The sequence below is a fragment of the Triplophysa rosa genome, linkage group LG22, assembly GCF_024868665.1.
Source record: "Triplophysa rosa linkage group LG22, Trosa_1v2, whole genome shotgun sequence".
Taxonomy (NCBI): domain Eukaryota; kingdom Metazoa; phylum Chordata; class Actinopteri; order Cypriniformes; family Nemacheilidae; genus Triplophysa; species Triplophysa rosa.
The window spans coordinates 11,746,091-11,772,429 of NC_079911.1; the positions used below are offsets into that span (position 1 = coordinate 11,746,091).

Below are 26,339 nucleotides of genomic sequence, written 5' to 3' on the forward strand. Positions count from 1 at the left end.
ATTGACTCTATGTCAGTCACTGAATAAACTTGATTCTCAGAAATAGACATAAAAATGCATTTTTGACCTACAGTATCTCACAGAAGTGAGTACACCCCTCACATTTTTGTAAATATTTTATTATATCTTTTCATGTGACAACACTGAATAAATGACACTTTGCTACAATGTAAAGTAGTGAGTGTACAGCTTGTATAACTGTGTAAATTTGCTGTCCCCTCAAAATAACTCAACACACAGCCATTAATGTCTAAACCACTGGCAACAGAAGTGAGTACACCCCTAAGTGAAAATGCCCAAATTGGGCCCAAAGTGTCAATATTTTGTGTGGCCACCATTATTTTCCAGCACTGCCTTAACCCTCTTGGGCATGGAGTTCACCAGAGCTTCACAGGTTGCCACTGGAGTCCTCTTCCACTCCTCCATGACGACATCACGGAGCTGGTGGATGTTAGAGATCTTGCGCTCCTCCACCTTCCGTTTGAGGATGCCCCACAGATGCTCAATAGGGTTTAGGTCTGGAGACATGCTTGGCCAGTCCATCGCCTTTAACCTCAGCTTCTTTTGGGGTCGTTATCATGTTGGAATACTGCCCTGCGGCCCAGATGCTCTGCAGAATGCTCTGCTTCAGTATGTCACAGTACATGTTGGCATTCATGGTTCCCTCAATGAACTGTAGCTCCCCAGTGCCGGCAGCACTCATGCAGACCATGACACTCCCACCACCATGCTTGACTGTAGGCAAGACACACTTGTCTTTGTACTCCTCACCTGGTTGCCGCCACACACGCTTGACACCATCTGAACCAAATAAGTTTATCTTGGACTCATCAGACCACAGGACATGGTTCCAGTAATCCATGCCCTTAGTGTGCTTGTCTTCAGCAAACTGTTTGCGGGCTTTCTTGTGCATCATCTTTAGAAGAGGCTTCCTTCTGGGACGACAGCCATGCAGACCAATATGATGCAGTGTGCGGCGTATGGTCTGAGCACTGACAGGCTGACCCCCCACCCCTTCAACCTCTGCAGCAATGCTGGCAGCACTCATACGTCTATTTCCCAAAGACAACCTCTGGATATGAAGCTGAGCATGTGCACTCAACTTCTTTGGTCGACCATGGCGAGGCCTGTTCTGAGTGGAACCTGTCCTGTTAAACCGCTGTATGGTCTTGGCCACCGTGCTGCAGCTCAGATTCAGGGTCTTGGCAATCTTCTTATAGCCTAGGCCATCTTTATGTAGAGCAACAATTCTTTTTTTTCAGATCCTCAGAGTGTTCTCTGCCATGAGGTGCCATGTTGAACTTCCAGTGACCAGTATGAGAGAGTGAGAGCGATAACACCAGATCTAACACACCTGCTCCCCATTCACACCTGAGACCTTGTAACACTAAAGAATCACATGACACCGGGGAGGGAAAATGGCTAGTTCGGCCCAATTTGGACATTTTCACTTAGGGGTGTACTCATGTTTGTTGCCAGCGGTTTAGACATTAATGGCGGTGTGTTGGGTTATTTTGAGGGGACAGCAAATTTACACTGTTATACAAGCTGTACACTCACCACTTTAATCAAGTGTACACTGTAAAAAATGTCTGTAGATTTTACGGTGAAAAACTGCTAAACCATGACAGTAAAAGACCGTAAAACGATAAATGGTTTAATTCAGTTTTAGTAACAATGAAACACCGTAAATGTATATATCAGCCAAAGCAGTATTTTTGACAGTTTTTTGGGGGGAAAAAATACATTACTCCACTGTAAAATACACTGGCACCGTGTTTGTAACAAAAATATACCGTAATATATATACAAGCCATCATTGTGATTTTTGCATTTATTTTTTGTAAAAAATACATTTCCCCACTGTTAAATGTATTAAACACCGTATCTCTAACAAAAATATACCGTAATATATATACAAGCCAACACTGTAATTTTTACATTTATTTTTTGTACAAAATACTTTTTCTCACAGTTAAATGTACTAAACAACGTATCTCTAACTAAATATACCGTAATATACATATAAGAGCCATCACTGTAATTCTTGCATTTAATTTTTGTAAAAAATACTTTTTCTCACCGTTAAACGTATTAATCACCGTATATCTAACAAAAATATACCGTAATATACATATACGAGCCATCACTGTAATTCTTGCATTTATTTTTTATAAAAAATACTTTTCTCACTGTTAAACGTAGTAAACACCGTATATCTAACAAAAATATACCGTAATATACATATACGAGCCATCACTGTAATTCTTGCATTTATTTTTTATAAAAAATACTTTTCTCACTGTTAAACGTAGTAAACACCGTATATCTAACAAAAATATACCGTAATATACATATACGAGCCATCACTGTAATTCTTGCATTTATTTTTTATAAAAAATACTTTTCTCACTGTTAAACGTAGTAAACACCGTATATCTAACAAAAATATACCGTAATATACATATACGAGCCATCACTGTAATTCTTGCATTTATTTTTTGTAAAAAATATTTTTTCTCACTGTTAAACGTATTAATCACCGTATATCTAACAAAAATATACCGTAATATACATATACGAGCCATCACTGTAATTCTTGCATTTATTTTTTGTAAAAAATATTTTTTCTCACTGTTAAACGTATTAATCACCGTATATCTAACAAAAATATACCGTAATATACATATACGAGCCATCACTGTAATTCTTGCATTTATTTTTTGTAAAAAATATTTTTTCTCACTGTTAAACGTATTAATCACCGTATATCTAACAAAAATATACCGTAATATACATATACGAGCCATCACTGTAATTCTTGCATTTATTTTTTGTAAAAAATATTTTTTCTCACTGTTAAACGTATTAATCACCGTATATCTAACAAAAATATACCGTAATATACATATACGAGCCATCACTGTAATTCTTGCATTTATTTTTTGTAACGTAAATACTTTTTCTACTGAGTATAACTAATGTGCCATCGCGCATGACGTTGGATGTGCGTTTCTGCTTCCCGGCTAAACTAAATATCGCAAGGAGGTGACCTATAGGTGGGGGCATAAATGAGTGGCCTTGGGGGCCATCCTGTACTGAACTACCCACCTGTTAATGTGCGACACCCACCTGTAATGACACCCACCTGTCAATCAAGCGGTCACACTGTTAATTATGAATAACTTTAAGCCTTAATAAGATTCAGATGTCCAGACTCTGGCCTGCTAGCCTGACGTACCAACACTCCTGACAGACACACCACCAGAGACTTAGGATCTGGTCGAATAGTAAAAAAAATAGCTTTTTAGCCTTTCCTAACCACTTCCTTAACCTTGATGGAAAACATCACGAGGTCAAGGAAAGATGTGATGGAGAATTCATAAGGAGTTAGGAGAAGATGACAACGGTGTTCAGAGAATCCGACTGCATGCACTAGACTACATCATGATGCGACGGTGAATGTTATTGACGTGATCTGTGGTAAAACTACAAAGCTCAGGAGATGGACTACAAAACGCTCATCTGAGATACTTACTAGATATGTTCTTACTGTGTTTTTAATGCAGGAAATATAAATGTGGAAAACCTGGTGAAAAATATGACTTCATTATCAACATCAAAATTCAAATAATAAATGAATATTGTCCACCTGTCACAGAAGTCAAATAAATGTTTGTTATGCTGGTATGGTCGCTCACCCTCCTGTCCACTCATATATAAACATATTAGCAAGTCATGGCAAAAGTATATGATTAATCAGCAACGGTAACTTCATGATGATCTGCAGGACGCTGGATGTCACAAAAACAGTTTTTACTCTGTGTGTGAACGCAGCTCGACAGTCAACAACAGAACACACTTCATGATCACAGTTTTTACATCACGTCAACACGTATGTTGATATTCACACTCTCTCTCTGCTGCAGTCTGCATCACACTGTTTAAATACATTGATATTTTCTATCTTATGTCTGGTTGTGAGTGACCGAACGGTGCGTAATTTTTTTGCCGCTACCGCAAGGAATTGTGGTAATTTCACTTAGTTAGGAAGGTTCCTAAGCAAAATTGACTAGTCAACCGTACCCTTGGCCTCTGTGAGCCACTAGATTAGCTAACATTACAACACAGGTACCACGCGGAAACTTCTACGAACTGTCGTATCAAAGCTCCAGTAGACTCTCTGTACTTCCAGTGTGGCAGTGTGGACACAGAGAGGGTGACAGCACATGCTTGTGTAGCATGTTGCCACAACCGTCCTGTGCAGTCATTTGCTGCATTTTTTAAATTTGCTGAGAGAGAAAGAAAGACAAAAAGCGAAAGAAAGAGAGGGAGAGAGAGAAAGTTAGGGGAATTTGAGGCTTTACTTACACTTTTACATGTATTTAGAGTTACAAATGTCTTGAATATAATTTTCATAATCACCAATTAATCTGTTTAATATATATATATATAATATCTTTCATATTAAATGAACAGGTTGTAGGCTTGAAGTTTGCATTTATAGATGGTGCAATATTGTGAAAAGTAAAAAAAAATTGAAAAAAACTTGCACTTGCTTTTTCTGATTTTTTATTTTGCAGTAACCCTGTTCAATAACCACCAAAGGTAAAGATAATTGTGTTTAGCAAAATAAAACATCAGAGTTTTTGAGTTTTAATTTGTAGAAAGAAAGGGCGCCTGAATTCAAACACTGTCTGCATTTTGACGCGGCGTCCAATCAGCGCCTTGCATTTGGCTCCGCTACCAGTGGAAGTAACGGCAGCACAGCGTCGAAACTTTATGGACTTGTCTGGACTTGTCATTTTGGATTCAGCTCATTTTCAGCGTCTTACTACGGTAAGGTTTATGTTTTATATGATTTTTAGGTTACGTTTTATGGTTGATATTTCCCTGTTTGACCTGTAAGATGTATTCTTGTTGTGTTTGTGGAGAATCTGTTCAGTCTCTTAAGGCGTATGTTGTACATTGTAAACTGCATCGCAATGAACCCCGTTGTATTTTCAAGTGTGTGGAAATGGGCTGTAAGCAGGTATTTTCTAGGTATGCAGCATTAAAATCGCACTTCTATCGCCACCATAGTGCTGTGTCGTCGGTTGCTCCGGATCATGCTATGGCTTTAGCTACATTAAAGTGCACGGTTGCACTTTGTGAGCACCAGAGTGACGGAGTCAGGGAGTTGGTTGCTCGCCTTAAGGAGCACATAGGCTGATGGTACCGTGTTTATAAGTTGTGTGTATTATAGGAAGAAATGTTATAAAATTATCAAAAGATATGTGCAATAAACATCTTCTCTAAAACGTACCGTTCTGTTCTTTTTTTCTGTCAGTATATTCATAAATGTTTCTTGTGGATTTCTGCATGTGTTTTTAATTTATCTTAATAACTAACTATTTTGCATAAGAACTGTGCTGGCAAAATATAAACATAAGCAACACTAGTAAAGTCAGTGTTTATGTCTAATGCATATATTACACAAGTGATCTCTTATTAAATAACTGTGTTCTTCATCCAACATCAGGGCTCTAGACTAACTTTTTGCACTGGTGCGCCTAACTTTTTTTCTTAGGTGTACCAGCACAAAAGTTAGGTGCACCCAAATTTTCGACCGCATCACATTTAACACCAGTTCACTTTTTTTTAAATCGCTGTCCATATAGGCAATATTGACTTGTAAATGATTAACTAACAATCTGGTCAACATAAAGTTCTTTATTTGAAGCACAATTCTACAAGAAAGCAGGGCTCTAGACTAACACTTGAGAGAGGTGGCACTGGTGCTACCAAGTTATTCAGTTGGTGGCACCAGCCCTTAATTTGATAGCACCAGAGTTGTGGGGTGAGGTAAGAAAAAAGAATCACTAAAACTTCATTAAAATGTGTTTAATACATTAATAAATCAATTAGAAATTAATACAAATCATTGTTTATGATTGAATTATTTTTATTGTATATGTAAACTCTCTTTCAACACTTTACCATATGTAAAGCTATTTTCTTCCTTTATTTGTTGTGAACGACTCCTATAAGAGAACACAATTCGTTTAATATCAGTGAGTGTTTTTGGGCCCGTCCTTTGTTGTTTGATGAACATTATACATAGAGATCTTTATTATGATGCTGCCCCTTTAAGAGCTCGCGCAATATACTGGAACACGTGTTTTGTTTCCCAACTGTTTGGTCACGAAACAAACTGAATACCTTTACAATGTTTCTTGTTAATATGGGAATTTTTAGGTTATTTTGTGTTAATATGTCCGTTTCAGAGTAAGAAGACGTGAAAGAGAACTGTGTGGAATACTGTTGACCTGCTATCTCTCCCTAAAAAAGACACCTAAAATGTTCAGTTATTCAACTATATGAAGGGGTGGAGTGGAATGTTAAAGAACTGAGCTGGTAAGTTGGCAACTTATTTAAAATATATTTTAAAATATATACATACGATCAGATATTGACATATCAGGTTCTCATTAATACTCTTTAACAGCTTACAGTATTTTTACAGAATTTACAGTATTTTATAGTGTAGTAAACCTATTTATGTGAAATAAGCTTTAATATTTGTGTAAAATATTTTATAAAATGTGAATGCATATAATTTTGTATATCTTACTGTAATAAGCTCAATAAAAGGGAAGGAAGGAGGCGGGAACCGGCCAGGCCCGGATTAAGAACTCAGAGGCCCCTGGGCACAAGTGTCTTATGGACCCCCCCATACACACACATGCGCACAATAAAGTTTTAAATTAGCCTAGTGTACTATGTGTATGAAACACCTCTATGTTTCAGGATTACAGGATTACACTGACAAGTTACAAACTATGATCACAACCTGAAGGACAATATCAACACCTGTACACATCCTCCATCATACAGGATTTACAACAAGATTGCAACAAGGCCTTCCTGGACCAGCAACAACAATATTAAGACCTTTCCCTGCATACTGTAACTCACTGGCATATTCAAGCACACACTACCACACCTCAACCTTTTAATTCAGTTCTATCAGATTCTTCCATAATTCAACACAAACATGCCAGATTCACAAAACTGTTCTTAAGAGAAAATATAAGAACTTTCTTCAGATAAATTACAGAAAGTTTTTAAAAATATTCTTAAATGCAATTCTAAAATATTTCCATCTTCATTTTTTCAAAGACTAATCGGGCAGGGCAGTCTTTGTCAATGATTATACTACAAGAGTAATTTGTCCATTTGTTAAACTTTATTTGTCTAACAAGCACCTCTGGACTCACGTTATTATGTAAGCTTGTAATGTGTTACAGTAAACGACATTAACAAGTATTATAAGTATTATTTAGCATATATATTATGACATCTTTTTTTTAAAACATTTTGCAATGTATGTAAAAGCACTGTGGATTACCAATATTTAGCCTTCATTATTAGATAAAGTAAGGCAGTTACTGATCAACATTATATCAATATAAAATAATTCACAATTGGCAAGGAAACACCACCAAATGTAAAAAAACCTCTAATCTTTTAAGATTTAAGACAGCCACGAGGGTATATCAACTCATTATATTTACAACAATAAAATCGTTCTCATTGACATATTTTCAGTTTCTGTTGTCAGTTCATGACGTGACATCATCTAACAACTTAGAATAAAAAGCGGTGATTTCGACTATTTGTTCTTTCACACAGCCTCATGGTAACCATGTGCATATTTACCGACGAACTTTGTTCATATTTATATATCCAAACAGTCGATAACAGTAAGCGGGTTTCCATCACTCTGGTTTTATTCTTATTTTGAAGTTTCGCATCAGACACGAGTGATGGAAACGCCAAATTTCTAATTAAAAACTTAATTCGCAAAAAAGTTTTTAAGATCGCTTGAGGTGGTTTTTCATTTTTGCGAAAAAGGGTTAATGCGAATAATAGGAGATGGAAACACATTTGCCGAATAAATTCCTCCAAAAACTCACCTAACTGCACTATGAGACGGCCGGTGTAAGCTGACTAACCAGAGTAATGATCTTGTGACACAGCATCAGAAATGTTGTGATGGTCATTCTTAAACGCCTGAGCAAAGTCGTCAAGTATTTCTGTAATTGCCTCTTAGAACTGTCACGACTGTGTTTCCCGAACAGCAGGCATCCACAAAGCACCGCATTTATTGTGTTTCATAATCGTCTGTTTGCGCAAGTATTATTATATATGAAAACTATTATATTCAGTGGCTTCTCTTACTTTTCTTACTGATATTTAGTGCCAGTTTATTAGGAAGTGACGGTTGACTAGTTGGATGGAAACGGTGCTTATTCGCAAATGTTTTATGCGATATTCCAATTTTGCGCATAAGCTAAATTGGCAACTTTGGATGGAAACCCGGCTAGTGACAGGTTGTTGGAAACGCTGTTTTGTACTCATTTTATTCGCGAGTTACCTGTCGTATGGTGCTGCTTCTTCCTGCCGGGAAAGAGAGACCTCGCGCTCGCGGGGCAGCACTGGCGATATTTTCCCACTGAATGAAAGCTAAGGTTTATNGTAGTTGACAAATAAACCTAAATGTTTCCTATGGTGTGACAGCAAAAATTTAGAAAAAGATCGGAAGCATAAAAGGACGAGTGACAGGAGTATACGGCGAGTGAGGACCGGGCCCCGGACATGTTAAGTTTTGTTTATGTTTCCTTTTTATTGCTGGATTATTGTTTGTTTATTTTTGATTAAAAGTTTCTGATTGTTCGCCGGTTCCCGCCTCCTTCCTTCCCTTTTATTGAGCTTATTACAGTAAGATATACAAAATTATATGCATTCACATTTTATAAAATATTTTACACAAATATTAAAGCTTATTTCACATAAATAGGTTTACTACACTATAAAATACTGTAAATTCTGTAAAAATACTGTAAGCTGTTAAAGAGTATTAAAAATATTAACATTACATGCATTAAGAGTATAAAATGTATTAAAAATTAAAAACTTTTAAACATTACAGTACATACTTAAAATAATGACTTATACATCAATACTGACTCAAACAATAGCCTAAACCATTTAGTTTAAAACAGTATCACTTGTGTTACTGAAGACAATAAAAACTATAAGTGCTTAAGTAAAAATTATTTAATGTTTATTTAATTATTTATCTTTGCCATTGCAACACTCACAGTCAACATCACTTCATATTTTGTTCCACCTTGAACTTCACAAGGAGTAAAAGCAGTCAGAGAGTCAATTACAGTACAGTAATGTAATAGCTGTTATACTACTGCTCATGTAAATGTTTTTATTTTTGCAGTCAAGCCAGCTTTACCTCCTCGATGTTATTTCAGAGCAAGTCTGAGCTGCCCACGCACAAAATGAAGCTCAAGGCGCTAATTAGTAAATCCGTGATTGCGGTTCAGGCCTCTGACTCCTTGTCATCGGAGCCTGATCATGGAAGCTAAATATAGAGCTCTAAAAGAAAAACTGGAAAAACATAGCATGTCTGCTTAAGAAATCAAGAAAAACATGAATGCTGATGTTTAAAAGCACGTACGCATGTGGTGGTGTCAAGGTACCTGAGACGCTCTTTCAGCCCTCAAATAATTATTCAGACCATTAAGCAGATCAATTAGTGAAGTAATAAGTGGTAATAATAAAATGTCAAAATTAATCAGATCAAAATGTCAAGTTTATGTGAGATGATTTACAAGTCTGGGTCTACCTTTTTATTTAACATTTCTTTAGAGATTTTGTATTACCATTATTATTATTATTATTTTGCATTACAGGGCTGGAAATGAAGGGGCTCGGGGGTACTAAAGGGAGTGAATTTCAATGTGGAAAGAGTTTAAAATGTTGACAATTTCCAAGTTTAACACACATAATAGCCTACTTATGCAAAGCAAATTTTGTACATATAGTGGCATTTTGTACATGTGTGGTTTAAAAATAGAGAATATATCTCAAGGTGAATCTAAGCCATAATCTATTGAAAATTAGTGTCATTGTCGTATTGCAATCATGTGCACAATGGCCTTTTCTAAGGACTCCAAAGCACTAGCCTGAATCTCCTACAAGAGCAAGCATAAAGAATAACATAGTTTTTATCAATACTAATGCTGTTTAGATATTGACTGCTATTTCTTATAATGACTAAAATGGCGCATGTGGTTTGTTTTGGTCTTGCCAGCACCGAATGGCATTTTACTACACACTTGCAGGTGTGCATTTATTTGTCATTCCTGGATGCTTATGATCACAATTTGCATATATGACATGCAAAAAATGCAAAACGTGAAATGTTAAACATTTGTGATTCCCCAGATTCTCCTGGTTTAAAATGAATGAAAGCAATAAACATGCCACAAGTTTCCAGTAAAAAATATATTGCAATTGTCAAGCACTAAGACAAGGAAACAACAGAGAGTCATTTGAAAGTCATTTGAATCACCAACTGTTTATTAAAGTGGCATTGCTGCCATGGCTACATGTATATTTCGATTTCTCTGATTGTGTTTGGCATGCGGCTAACAGACAGCAGAGAACTGACTAAAGAACTGACTAGACGTGCAGATGGTCGACAACATGTGAAAATCAATTAAACCAGCATGAAGGATGAAATGTAGACATCCACACTCACTGAAACAATTCCTTCACAAACCACAGATGCTTGTGTCTTTGTATTTAAAGGAAACTTCTGTCCTTCATAGATAAAGGAAATGACTCCTTATGTATTTTACATGTCTCTCTCTTCATTTATTCTACAATAATAATATAATAATATATAATATAATCTTTTTTTAATAATATATATATTTTAAATACATACTTTTAGAACAAAACGCACACGCATGCACACACACATTTTTAAACAAACTGATACAGAAAATGGCTTGGCAAAGAAGATGAAGGAGATGCAATATATAGTACCGACAACTTCTGCCTGAAAAACAGTAGGAAGTGACTGGCCTGATGAGCAACAGCATGTTTTCATTTCTCTACCAGATTAGAACAGTTCACACTTTCTGTTAAGAAATAAGTTGTAGCTGTACACAGTTAAAACCCTGAAGAGAAAAATAAACAGCTTTAACGCTGTTGTCCTTGCTGAGCCAAATTGCTTATTTGTTCCCTGTTGTTTTAGGTCACTGCCTATAGAACCAATCAAGTGACCACTAATGATTTTGTAATCCGATCTGAAATAAATAGAATTGATTCAGTCGTCTTTACTGGAACCACCTCTGTTTGTCAAGATAAGGCTGAGTCGTGTCCATTAGGTGCTAAACTGGTGGTGGTACCTGGTGGAACTCAACAAAGAAAAAGCGACAATAGGGTGATTGGTCACTTGGACACCTTTCTTGTGCTAATATTTTGAAACAATCATGTAACCATTCACAAACAGATAATGTTATAATGTAATATGGCTTTGTTGATATTGTTTTTATCTCAAATACTTAGAAGTAATAATAGACAGTAATAATCTGTAATAATTAGACAATTTAAACTACTTAAGTGTCATGGCTCTGCTTCATTTAGTCATGTTTTTCTTGGTCCTGTAGCAGAGTCATGGCAAAGCCTTTGGTTATGTGTGGAGAAAAACATATTATTGTCCTTTTGACAATAATATACATTCTCTCCAGTGTCTGGTCTCTGTTACCGCCATCTCGTTTCCTCGTTATCTTTCCCTGAGTGTTTAATTACCCACACCTGCCCCGTGTCGTTATCCCTGTTTGTCTCTCCCTATTTATACCCTCATGTTTCTTTGTCTTGTGCTGTTGGATTGTACTCTGTTCAGTATTGCGTTGTGTATGGTTTCGTCGAGTGCCTTTCATCTGCCATGTGTGCTGTGTTCCTGTTGTCTGTGATAACCCCTGTCAAGTTGAGTTTAGTAAGTCTTTAGTTTAGCTTTTGTCCAGTGTTGTTTATTTTAGTTTAGTCTTAGTTAGTCTACGTCTTGTCTGCTTCCTGTTATCTTGTTTTCTTGTTTATATCCCCATCGTGGGTGTTTGCTTTGTCTATTTTACAAAACAAAAAAAGTATTTTTGTTAACCCCTTACCCACCGCCTGCCTGCATCTGGGTTCTCTGCACCTCAATCGTGACACTTAACAATTCATTCAAGTAAAATAAATGGAAGTTAAAGGTCCAGTGTTTGAAATTTAGCAGCATCTAGTGGTGAGGTTGTGAATTGCAGCCATTGACTCACTTCACCCCTCCCTTTCGAAGCACTACAGTGGCTGACACAGAACTAAGATGTTTTCACATTTTTGCTTCTTTGCCGAAGGAGATAACGTATTTGCGAAACGCGTTCTGTTTGTCATTTCAGGGCTACTGTAGAAACAACATGGTGAATTCCATGTAAGGGGGCCCGCAGTGTATGTAGATAGAAATATCTTAGAATGAGCTAATAAAAACATAACGCTTCATTTTGTAAGGTCTTTATACACCTCTGAAGACATAGTTATGTGTATTATATTGTATTTCTGTCAATAGATAATGCTTAATATTACATATTGCACCTTTAATAGAGGTTTTCAAAAATGGATTGCATTTAATTTTTTTCTGCCTTTAATGTTTGAGCTGATGACTTCCCAAAAGCATCGTAAGGCATAGTGAAACCAATCGTACGAATCATCTTAGACTAACGTACCATTTCCCAAAAGCTTCGTAACTTAAGTAGCACTCGAAAATCATCGTCGATCTGGGTGCTCTGGAGTAATAGTAAATCCTTAAGTGCATCGTGAGAAGACAGATTTATGAGGTCACCTGCAGGACAACCTAAACTTAATCACTTCTATGTGTGACTTATCATGTTTTTAATTATTTAGGTTTTTTTGTTTGTTTACCATTTTTAAATTACTAAACAAAATTAATAAAAACAACAGTACAATAAAAATTAAATGACTGAACATGCATTAATAAATAATACAAATAAATAGTGGGCAAGTTATTGGTTCTAACAAAGGATGCGTGTTTGTTGCTGGATTGCTGTAGTTACTCCACATTTTAGGCAAAGTAAAAATGTTTTGTTTAAAAGAGAAATGGTCAAAATGATTACTTGGTGTTTGTCAGTGTCAGTGTCTTTGTCTTTGTCTTTCCCCTGCTGCTGTAGCCTAGTGCAGCCGTGATTTATTCTTTGAGACTATTGTGAACTATCCTCAAATTATTTAGAGGAACTATGTGATTAAAGTTTTTCAGGCTGTTACAAAGCTTATATATCACACACTGCCTATCATATGTTCTGCAGAAGGCACTTAAAGAAACTGAATGCCTGTTTTGCTGAGAAATTGGATTGGTTCTTCTCTTCCCTTTATCTTTCTCTAATTGAAATGTTCATATTCATAATGACCAAACTTTGTGCTTATTATTAATAAAGTGCTGGTAATGTGGTAATGTACGTGTACAATAAATATTTATTTTGGACCTAGAAATGTGTAAGCTAGACAGTACATAGGCCCTAATAAAAACTTAACTTGAAATTGCCACCTCCACATCACCCAAAAGTGTAACAAAATGTAGTTCAACAAACACATAGACAGTATTTTTAACTTTTGATTTTAACTTTTGATTTTCCCTAGAACGTGCAAAATACATTGCACAATTACAGCAGATAAGTACTATCTACACATAGAAAAAGTATTACAAGTTGCAAAAAATATAAACAACATTAAACAATATTCACCCACATGCACATCAGGTGAAAATAATTAGCCTAAACATTTCGAAAACAAGCGTGTGCTGCAAAAACGAGCCATTGAATAAAGGCTAAAATACACTACAAGACTTTTGTTCAGATTTTGCCCAGATTTTCAGTCTGGGTTTGTTGCAGAAAGTCTGTGCCAGTCTGCAGATTTTATCAGTTAGTGTGTTTCTATCTGAAACTTTCAAAAAGTCTGCAAGCGTATGATGTCTACTTAAAAAAAATCTGTTCAGGTTTTAAAAGAGGTTTATGCCTTTTAGCCTTGTTCAAATGTGTTTACAAAGCGTAGCCCGCAGCACAGCAAGTGTCACGTCACGAAAGTGAAACATTTGTTGTAATCACGATGCCAGCTCAACATCATCAGCCATCGGCGATGAACGATGGCATTGTCTATCGGCCCAACCCTACAATGGATAAGTTTGTGACATGGAATGAAATGAAAACCGGAAATTCTGCACCAGCAGACAAAACCAAGACAGACAGTGGACAAAGTTTATTACCATTTTGTTAGGGTCGATTGAGGACAGATGAGGCTCGGAACCCTTCCCTACCTCCAAAGTGGGGAATGGCAGAAAAAGTTTGAGAAACACTGGTAGAGGTGACATTTCAGCACCTGACAAACGGATAGCGACTCATAAGTAGCACTGAGCACTGCTACGTGCAGTCGTGTTAAGTGCATTTTTGGGAAACGCACGTGAAACGATGACGAACGTTCGCAAAGTGGCTCATAGAAAACGCTCTTAAGTGCTAAGATCCATCCATCGCTATCGAGAAACGCAGCCCAGAACAGTGCACACATTGCACATTACAATAAGGATAAACTTCACCTAAGTGACACAAAATATTTATTTCAATTGTCTGAAAACTGTTCTAAAGCTTATCCAGTTATTTAGACTGTGGTCCTGGGAAAAATACAACATGCTACAGTTAAAAAAACTGTGTCACCCTTTTCAAACTGGTATAGTATATATATATATATATATATATATATATACTGTATATAATCTATGATAAATTATACATTCTGCACCTGCATTGAAATAAGTGCTTTCTAAATTTCATCTGAGCGTGCTATATTAATATGAGAGAAAGTACAATATGTGCAGGTCTTAATAAGGGGCTCAGTGCTCCCATTAAACTTCAAATAAAATTGAGTGACTTTTACAGTATAGACGGACTAATCATCACCAATTATAGTTCATTATGACTGATGAGGGTCTAACTCTCAATAGCACTTAAAAATATGTGACCAGAACAAATCCAATACAACATTAGCAATAGCAGGGCATCAAATTGTAAACGATGAAGTGTGTTGACTTTGTGCACATTGCGTAAGCTCTTTGTTTAGAGAATATGTGCATTTGAAGAACGAAGTTGGCCTTTTCTGCTTTCATTATTTATTTATGTTGATGTGCATGCACTTATATTTAAAGCTGACAGGCCCATTCAGATGTATGCAGAGCTACATGACAAACTGCACTCTTCTTTTGAAAGGGGTTGCAGCAACGGTTAGCATTTCTAAACATTAGACGGACGGAGAACAAGAGAATGGCTGCCCGCAAAAGATAAAGTCTTCCAAATGAGTGACACCAGCATCACACAGTCTTTTATTCATATACTGACAAGTCCCATTTCAATATACAATTTGTATCACTATAAGCTTTAAAGGAACAGCTCACCCCCTAAAAAAATCTGTCATCAACCTCATGTCTTTACTGACTTTACAGAAGGGGAACTGACCAAAATTGAAGTGGTAGTTGGGTTATTACTCTAGATTCATTTTTTGATGTTTGACTTTTTACACAGTCACTCAATAAGTTAATTGAGGGAGATTAAATATTTAGCCTGAATTTCTTTATATATATTAAGAGCACAGCTCAGTAAGAATCACGTATTTTCAAATGAGTAGTCAATTGTGCAGTAATATTTGACCACCGAATGCAATGATAGACCAATCAGAATAAAATATTACATAAATCCCTCTAATAATATTAAAATTCAAGATTCAAAATGTGTCTCAGCATTTTTCTTGGTAAGCTCTACAATCCACTTTCTGTAATACAGGAGACGTACATAATGATTGCAAATCCAATAAAAAAAGTTGTACACATGAGCAAGCAGAGACATTTAGGATCTCATATCCCCGAGGGCAATTCTGGACATCCCTAATGCTCTGCAGGGAAGATGCTACACTCCTTTGCCCTTATCAAGGGACAGCAGATGTTCTAAGCCTGTCTAAATCCTCCCTCCCCTCCAAAAACGGCCAAATTCTGTCTGAAATAGCAGTCTATGATCATAAAGACTAAGAAAGCAATGGCTATGAAATCAAGCCACAGAAGAACAGCACACGTAGGTGTTAACCATCTTATTTTAGAACGAAGCGCACAAAGACTGTTTATCATCCAGTTATCTGAGTCATTTTATAGCAAATATTGCTTGGGTTCTGTAGTCTACTTTTGTTCCTTTAAAACCACTGTCAAGGAAAGTTTAGTTGAAATACGCTGAAAATTGATTAGTGTTTAGTTCAAGCCTTACTTCTGAGTCACAAGTGCTGTTTTCTATATTTATCCTGCAGTGCTGAATTGCTCTGGTAATGTCGACACATGATGTTTAAGAAGTTTTGCTTGATTTGTACGACGCTGTTTTCAGCACCATGGACAGCATCACACGAAGAGCACTTTAAAAATGTCACTGTTATAAAAATATAACTTTTCCTTATCTCATAACCTTAATAAAGGTGTCAGCTTTTCGCACAATTAATGATCAAATGAGAAATCCACTGTAATTTTACTCATACTTCACATAAGGAATTTAACATATCATTTATTTCATATAAATACACAGTATATGTTTAAAAAATGTCAAAAATCATTTATTTTGTTGTTGTTTTTTACTGTGTTAGTTCACTGTATTTTTGGAGTTATTATTTAATCAAAACAATCCAACAGCAGTTTAATGGATATTACTTGAATGCACAATAAAAAACATGATTTAAAATAAAATTAAAAACAGAGTTATCTGTTTTTGTAAATAAACTCTTTAAATATTTTATAGAATATATGTAAGGGATAATTCACGACTAGCCGTGTATTATAGCATTTTAATGCACGACGTGGAGGCCAAGAACCACCCGACGCGAAGCCTGCACTTCGCAGTTGCCTCTGCGAAGTGCATTAAAATCCTTTAATGTACGGCCGTGGATTATCCTGCTTATACCATGGAAATTTGCCAAGTTAAAGCTGTTATTGATGTTTACAGAGTAATTTTTGATCAGACAGATGAAAATGTTATTTTTGTCACTTTATTTCAAATGTTGATTAAACTGACTGGAACTGTGCATTAAACCGTTTTAATGCACACCTTCCAGACAGTCAGAATCGAGTATTCAAACAGACCATGGTATAAGAATGTTTAATGTGAATGTTTATTATCTAAAATCTGAACTTCTACTTGGTGTTTACTAATGTATATGTGTCATAAGCAAAATATCACATCATATGCATTATTTATTAAATCCATACGCATCAAAGGGATTGTTCACCCAAAAGTAAAAATTCTTTCATCATTTTCTCAATCTCGTGTCTACTTTCTTTTTTCGACAGAACACTGAAGAAGATATTTTGAAGAATGCTGCAACCAATCAACATTAGTCCCCATTGACTTCCACTGCATGGACACAAAACCACTGAGACATTTTTCAAAATATCATCTTTTGTGTTTCATAGAAAAAAGGCAGTCATACATACATATTTTGAACAATGTGAGAGTGAATAAATAATGACAGAATTTTTATTTTGGGATGAACTATTTTGAAACTTTGTTTATATAAGCCAAAAGGCACAAAAATATTTTTTCTTTAATTTCATAAATGTCTTATTCATGATATGCATGTACATAATCCTAATATGTTGTTTTCTAAATATAACAACATTTTTGTTTTCTAAACATAATAATCATTTTTAACACATCCTCCTTGTGACAGCTGAAATCCTTGCTACATTGTCTATGCAAACAGGCTCACCTGACAGTGTGTGCTGCTCCTGTATCTCATCCACATCACAGTGGGAATTGTGCTTGTCGCCACTAGCTTTACAATGATGGGTTTCCGCATGGGACATGATTAGAAGGAATTTAGGCAATGGAATACACAGAGCCAGGAATTTTCACAGGACTTTCCGTGTAGATGCCTGGAATATTAATAACTGTTGGCTTACTGTTAGGTGGTATGGTGTTGACATGTTTTGAAAATTGAATCTTTATGCCATTGCCAGTTTTCCCTCTTCATGTAATTTTTTGAACTAACAGATTCTTAGTGGTCTCAAGGTATAATAGCTCACATGAGATGTGCGACAATTTTATATATTTTCAACAATGAAACAAAGCATCTATTGCATTCTCTGGATGCTACTTAGAAGAACAACTTATTCGAGATGATTTAAAGGGAAGGTTGACCCAGAAAGAAAATTATGTAAAAAATACAATCATACTAGTTTGGAAATACATGTGCATTTGTAAATGATGACAGAATTGTAATTTTGGGGGGAATAAACCCTTTAAGTGATTTCAGTAAGCCTGTGACAAAAGTGAAATGAACTGCCAGCATCTAATGAATTTGGATTTAGAGTCCACACCAAGAAATCTGTTTTCTTCAACACCCACATGTTCCTCTAGGGAAGCTACTGGCAGTGTGCCCTATGGTGCCAGCAACAGGGTTAGCTTTATAAGGATGACTCATGACACTCAAGTTAGCTTGTATCACATCGTAAATCCATCAGCCACCTTCATTTTTAGAACACACGAAAACAGACATTTGTGCCAAACAGATTAGTGCACATATAGGTAATATAGGATTAGTGAAATGTGCCAACGCAATTCCCTGTTGGTTCCTAAATGTCCATAAGTGGGCTCACTGGGCTGTTATAAAGAAAAGATGTGTCACAAGCCATCATAATGCAGGCCTATTTGCATCTGTATTTCTAGACAGATCCTGTATATGAAGAGTTTGGTTCCAAAATGAGATAAATGTCAAAAATCATGTTTTTTATTGTGCATTCCAATTAATTTCAATCAAACTGCAGTTGGTTTGTTTTGATTTAAGCCATAATAACTCAAAAATACAGCTAACCAACACAATAAAAACATGATAACATAATAAAAAACATTATTTTTGAGTTATCTTTGGAACCAAACTCTTCATATTCCTCGTCCAGCCTCTATATCACATTCTTGGAAAAGCTAAGTAAAATAATAAACGATAAACAATCCATATCCATGTTAAACCATCAGAACGCAGGAAGATAAACTGATTAGAAATGTGTGAAATTAAACATTGTAAAAGCAAATTGTTACATTTAATAACAAGCAAAATCGGGGGGAGCAGCAAAGCAGCTCCTATGAGACCAATTTCATCAAGTACAAGATTAACATTTGTTTTTGATGCGCCATTATGACTTTAAATCAAAACATGGTGCACAATTCGACGTAATTACAACTTCATAGCGAAAGTACTTGCACTCCTTCTTAAATGTATGCGGTGCATCAAATAGACACATTACGGTAAAAAACAGGTGTGCTCGAAACTTGCCTGACTGAAAATGAACACGTATTTTCTGTACTACATTTTAATAGATTTATTATTTTGACTTTTCAGGTATGATTGTCTGAATGTCGCATAATCAATACGACATTATTTGGATAAATATAAACAAAAGAAAAAAGTTAAAGAGAGCGGTCCATCCAACAGATGACGTGTAACATCGCCGCCTCATTGCGGCTTCCGGGTCGGTGTAAACAGTGTGCAGCCTTCCCACACAGATCTGGAAGATGTACGTATGGTCATTTATCATACCACAAGCTGTTATTTATTAGTATTTTCTATTTAAATGCAGTCCGGTTAATATGTTGCTCTCTCTGTATTAGGTCGAAAGTAACGTTTAAAATCACTTTGACGTCGGACCCTCGTTTACCTTATAAAGTGTAAGTGACAGATCATCATTCAGCACTAGCGTAACGTTACTCATTCATGCTTTAACTGTTCTACCGGTTTTTAGCATTCACCATATTAAACTATGATTTTGTTTATTTGAATCGATTTATTGTAATTGACTGTATTGAATGTGTAATAGCAAGCTCCTAGGTAGGGGTAACGTTATTTATATTATATGAAGACCTAAATAAAGTAATTTTACTTAATTGGTTGATTTGATGGTTTAATAATTCATAAAACAATTGATTTGTCCTCGGGGTTGATATTGAGTTATTCTGCTCTTGATTTCAACAATCGATTATCTTTGTAATCGATTATCGATTATTATTATTTCAATTACAGTAATATTACTGTGGTGTGTGTGGTAATCTACAGATGTCATGCTGTGTGTGTAAAGTGGTGTCTGATAGTTTGGCACTATTTTGGGTGAGTGGTGTGCAGTCAAGGGCCATTCAGACAGTCTGATTTACCTCACTGTGCTTTGAGCATCTGTAGTTCTGGCCACCATCCAGTTTGCTTGATGTTGCACATGGCCATTTTTCCAGTCAGGGTATTAGTAATTCTTGGTTTTGCTTTGTGAATCTAACAAAAATCAGTATGTTAAAAACTGGGCAGTTTTTGCATGAGACTTCCCTTTATTTGCACCAACAACGAGGTAGCTTAAAATCATTGTTTCTGTGTGTGTGTTTTTGTTACGCAAATATTTATTGGTATATTCATTTTTCAGATTAAGTGTACCTGAGAGCACACCGTTCACTGCAGTTTTGAAATTTGCAGCAGAAGAGGTGAGTTGATTTACCTTGATGCCCTGACCGATGCATTCTGTGACTTGCTCTTTTTTCTTCTAATATCTGATTGACAATTTCATGAAATCCATAGATCGCTCACAACACGGGTCGAAAATTTAGCTTTAATATTGATACTTTCCTACACCTCACTTGGTAGAGCGTTGCATTATCAGCGCAGAGGTCATAGGTTTGACCAAGTGAACACTGATCAAATGTATAGCCTGAATGCACAGCAAGTCATTCTGGATAAAAGCGTCTGCAAAATGTAAATGTTTAACATCTGTCTTTCTGGTGATTATATCAACCTCTATTATTTTTACATTTAGCGAGGATTTTTACATTTACATTTGTTAAAATCAGAATAAGATCAATACAATATTATATAATACTGTTAGATAGCAACTTAATCTAATCAAATTGTATAGTCAATGATAGGATTTACAAAATGCATGTGATTGTTGAAATGTTGCTGTATCCAAATTTGGGTTCAGCAAAATGAATCACTCCGATATCAAAACATAATGTATGGCAGAATACATTAATTTGCATCAGCGGTTTCCATTCCGCAGTCTTCAAGTTCACAGAATGTGTCACGGCTGTATTCAGGGCACGCGTATCCATGGGACGGCAGAATGACGTGGCAGATTAGCTTGGGTCGTTGCACTTTTTTAGAACTAATGAAATGCCAAATCTGACAGCCCCATAATAGGAAGATGTAATGTATGATGTGAAGCTAAAAATAATGAGAGCTTATTTGAGGAAACGAAGGCTTATTTTCAGCATTATTGCCCCCTCTAAAATCCATATTTGTATTCTTGATTTAGTGAAAATTATATGATCTTTCATTGCTTTTTTATTCTTTCAGATTTGTAGGTCAATGTTGAATAAAGAAAATCTGTAAATTTGGATTATCCAAATTTACCTCAGACAAATCAAACAATTGCAACAACTGCTTCTTAAACACAAATGCAATACATTGTCTATTGCATTACTTATCTCTTCTGTATAAATGTGAAGAAATCCCTTCAGCACGCCTAGAGAGTTTTTCAAAGCCCTTTCAGAACGTATTCTCCAGTATTTTTATTTTATCATTTTAAGCAGCTCTTTGTGACAGACTCTGACAGTTTCTTCTAAGCTCCGCCCAGAGAGCTCTTACCTCATGCTTTTGAAAGCTTCCACTCTATAGCAACGACTCTTTAAAGTCCCTGACATGAACATTAACTCGAATTGAATCTTTTTTCCCCGGCCTGACAGAATCATTTTGTGCAGGAGTCTGTTGTTTATGTGAGGTGCCTGTCTGTTGATGGATACAATAAACTCTTTCTCTTTCCTTTAAAGTTTAAAGTGCCTGCAGCCACGAGCGCAATCATCACAAACGGTAAGAAGTCATCATTATAATTAAAGGAACAGTCAACGCAAAAAAACATTTACTCGCTCCTGCGTTTAACTAAACCTGACTCTCTATTCTTCAAAACGTTATCTTTCAAACAAAATTTTTTTTTTATTGCATTTCCTAATGTCTGTCTGTAGTAATAGAAATACTACTATAGAAATACATTTGAATTATATTCATACAAGACACAATGCAGCTTTCTGAGTTAAATAATACTTATTGAATAAATGATAAACAGATATAGACATAACTCGTTGCGCTGGCAAGCACAGGGCAGTTAATATAAATAAGATTCTTTGAATTGTGATTGTTCAGCGTTACGGTGCATCGCCCTCATCATGGCTTTCTTGTGCACTTGCGCATCTGTCTGATGTATTGATTGCCTTTGAGAATAATTGTTTTGGCAATGTATTCAGATTCTGATGATCTCTGTGATGATTTGTTTGTGTAGATGGCATCGGAATCAACCCTGCACAGACAGCAGGTTGGTAGTTCCTTTCAATCAGCATATGTCTGTGTCACATTGTCAACAATTAATTGTTTTGATTTATCCAAATGTACCGCAGAGCTCACGAAACCATTTTATGTGCAAATGGATGTGTGTTGGTTTAGTTTGTTTGTCTGCTGATGCCTCTCACTTTAAGCCATTGCATCCCGTTCCCTGCATCTTATCACATCCATCTCACTTACAACCGTTAAGATGCCTGACTGATATTGTTCCATTTTCCTGCCTGTCCTTCATAATCTCCAAGCAAATGCATGGACGACTCGCTTCTGTTTACCGCCTGATATTGTTTGTCTGTCTGCCTGGGAACCCTTTAAAGTTTCTCCTCCAATAGGCCTTGCATGTAAATTTCACATATTACCTTATGAATATTGATGATGGGCTTTAAGGATCATTGCATCAATTACATTGCTCCCCATAGATTATTCCTCTTGACTAAATGTTTCTTCCCAGATGTTTATTTTGGTTTACGTGTCGTTTGATGGGATTCCCGTAATCCGTCATCTGAAATCTATGAGGATTTCAAATATGCCATGCCATCGGTATACTGTCAGTGGTTTTTAATCTCCAAGCCCCGTGCTGCATGTAATCACATGGTAATAGCCAATGATTTTTCATACCTGTCATGGGTTGAGCCCTTAAATGCCAGCTGAGCTGTAATTCATTAGTTTTACAATGACGACACGTCTGGCCTGACCCCAGCATGTAGCCGGTTTGAATTATGGAGACGTATGTCTTCCTCAGTCCTTTGAAAGTCACGCGGTCTCATACTAAATATAGCCAACAACTCACACCTGAATAGAACTGATTTCTTGTTCAAACGCCGAATGAGTTTCTCAAAGCAGAGAGAACCGAGCAGTTGACGTGCTGAAAGTGCTTTTTGTACATGTTCTTGTACAATATGTGGGGACTTCCTATTCCCGAGAATCGCACTCTCAAATAATGTTCCCGTTCTCTGGCTAAATCTTATCAGAATATTAATTAGGTGGAAAAAACGTTCTGGAAGGAGGTCATATTGATTTTTATATAACAAATATTTCAAACCACGAGTTCTGATTGGATGTGTATAGCACACCTGGCATGGCACAATTTGTACTGTATTAGTGTGCCAGGTCCCTGTCTTGCCTAGCAGCCACATACAGATGACATTTGAAGAATAAACTCTTATCACATAGTGGACAAAACGTTTATTGATATTATCATAAATAATTGGTATTGTTAATAATAAACTTCCTATTAAACACCTTTAACCAAGGTCTCTAAGGCAATATTAGGTAGATTTTTGTTTTATTGTACCTACAATATCTTACTTTATATCTTAATATCTTGATATCTCACTTAAAGGTCCAGTGTATGACATTTAGCGGCATCTAGCGGTGAGGTTGCGAATTGCAACCAATGGCTCACTCCACCCCTCACCCTCCCTTTTGAAGCACTACAGTGGCTGACACAGAACTAAGATGTCGTCACGTTTTGCTTCTTTGCCGAAGGAGATAACATATTTACTACGCCTGTCACGATTATGAAATATGACTGACGATTAATTGTCTAATAAATCATTGCGATTATGATGATTAATTGTCTGTTTTAGGGCTTTGACGATTATGACGATTAATTGTCTGTTTTTGAGCTTTGACATTTAATTCTCATGCATTTTTGATTCAGCGATTGAAACGACCATATTGTTCTGAATACAAGACTATGTTTTTTTCTTGGAAATACATCGGAAAAAATTGGGTCATCATATATTTAAGGTTTAGGCTTTTACCTGTCAATAATACAACCGCCAAATACTTGTAAATTAAGTAAATTTATCAGGTGTGAATTGAAGCCACCATTAAAATGCTATCAGTCATAGAAAAGCTTCTAGTCTGTTTTTTTCTCACTTGCAAGACTACAATAAAATTTAACTTGTGTGTTAGTGAAATTTTGGTAGACTGGTTTTCACACTGAGATTTGCTTAAATAATATTAAATTGTACTGCAGGTAATTTGTATGTTTTAGTTTTTTTTTTAAGTGATTGTGTTGTGGTGGTACATTTTACAAGTATTACCATGCTTTAGTAACAATATATACACTAAAATATGCAATATGCAGATGCACTACAGCTCCCCCTAGTGTCTTCTATAGAGATGTGCAATAATTGCGATGATCTGAAACCGTCGCGATGAGGTCAAACAATCGCGATGAGACGATTATTTAATAATCATGACAGCCCTAATATTTACGAAACGCGTTCTGTAGAGCAGTTTATCAGTTTAGGGCTACTGTAGAAACAACATGGTGAATTCCATGTTAGGGGACCCGCAGTGTATGCAAATAGAAATAGCTCATTATAAGGTAATAAAAACATAACGCTTCATTATGAAAGTTCTTTATACACCTCTGAAGACATAGTTATGTATATTATATTGCATTTCTGTCAATAGATCCTCCAAAATATAATATACTGCGTATACTGTGTCTCTCCAAATCTACAGGAAATGTGTTCTTGAAACACGGATCAGAGCTTCGTATCATTCCCAGGGATAGAGTGGGAGGAGACTGCTGTCAGATGTGACTGTGCAGACTTTCTGTCACAGATGATGAACATAATTTAGTATTTATTGCCCGGCCATGAGGTGTCAACTCTCAGCTGCTCCAGCAGGCACTGCGGCGACTCCAAATCTGTCAGAATACCTCACAAATCAAAGTAAAAAACCTCCCTGAAAATATACACGCACGGGACATTGATCTGCACATTGGTAGTCTGGAAGTTAGTACCGCCAGTTCCTTTACAGCATTTGACATGTAACCCATAAGTCTGTTTGTTTTTGTAACTTTTCATAACTCATTTTTGAAGTTGTTAATGTATATTTTCTGATTGAAGCCTGGTGGTAAAAATCATGTCCATTTTTCTTTTGAGAAAACTTGACAAACTGATATTAGGCATCATCTTTTGTCTTTTTTAACACTTTATGGTTCCCATCAAAGATACACGTTAGTGTGTCCTCTAAAAACATCTATTTAGTGTTAGCTGTTTAGAGTCAAGACATGAAATGTAATGCCAATTGCTGTTTTGTAGGTCATTAACAGAATCACTAATACAAATAAAACAAAAGTATTAAACAAGATCTAGATAATACATAAACATTTCATAATGTCACAATCTTCCCTGGTTATTAAAAATTGCAATGTTACATAAATCTGTTGAATGTGATTTTTTTTTCTAAAAAGTTGTGTAACTTCACTTCTCACTCAAGTCCGCAATTCTTTTTAAGAAACCCGAATAGTACATCAGACTGTTAAATGACAGGCATCTGCCTTTGCTTTTACGCTCTCCATTAGTCTTAGGCTGTGGGGGAGGGTCTTACTGTTCAATTCAATGTCGTAATGAGCTTTCATTTGTTTTAATAAAAGAGCAGGCATGCGGTGCCCTTTCCAAGCCACTCATTACTGAGAAAAGGGAGAAGTGCATTATAAATACAGCAAGGGCAACATTATTCAGACACGACGTGCTTGCACGTTTGAAAAGGCATCGCTCGCCTCCAGGCCCATTTGGAAGGAAATGATGCGCTTCGTTCATTAGCCGTGCGGCAAGTCGAGAAGTGAATGAACTCTCCTACGTAAAAACTGTCCAAATGGAAAAGTTTACAGATACTAGTGGACGTTCTTGTCTTGTACATTAAAAAAGGCATGAAATAATAATGCCTGTTTTGTTTTGTTTTTTCCAGATAAATGTGTTAAGCTTTAATTTGTGCATCTAGAAGTTTTATCCTTTGAATTTGTTCATTAATTGAACAGATGTAACCATGTTTTAATGCTTTTAATGGAAAGCGCCCACTTAGTTTCTTTATATTTCAAAGGGGTACATTGGTGTGCAGTAGTGTTGCAATTTGCATGAATTCAATTCTGTGCCATCTGTAAGAGGTCTACTTATGCAAGCAAATGACAGAACCACTGAATATTTATATATATAAGTGTAGATTTTATATAGGTTCCGTGGACAAGATTGAGAGATTCACCCTGT

The 26,339-nt window shown here is 36.1% G+C and overlaps 1 protein-coding gene across 1 annotated transcript; it reads left to right on the forward strand.

Moving 5' to 3' along the window:
- Positions 1-19,408: 19,408 nt before the first annotated feature.
- On the forward strand, positions 19,409-26,009 carry ufm1 (ubiquitin-fold modifier 1). The gene is made up of 6 exons (XM_057321075.1): positions 19,409-19,483; positions 19,578-19,634; positions 20,372-20,429; positions 21,771-21,810; positions 22,277-22,309; positions 24,811-26,009. Coding segments are annotated over exons 1-6 (270 nt in total). The 5' UTR covers positions 19,409-19,481; the 3' UTR covers positions 24,891-26,009.
- The last annotated feature ends 330 nt before the right edge of the window (positions 26,010-26,339 follow it).

What these genes read in the sequence shown, in the direction of transcription:
- ufm1 (XM_057321075.1), top strand. An exon ending in TGAAATTTGCAGCAGAAGAG is followed by an intron (nt 20,430 to 21,770) that starts GTGAGTTGATTT and finishes TTTCCTTTAAAG; the next exon opens with TTTAAAGTGCCTGCAGCCAC. An exon ending in CAACCCTGCACAGACAGCAG is followed by an intron (nt 22,310 to 24,810) that starts GTTGGTAGTTCC and finishes CCAAATCTACAG; the next exon opens with GAAATGTGTTCTTGAAACAC.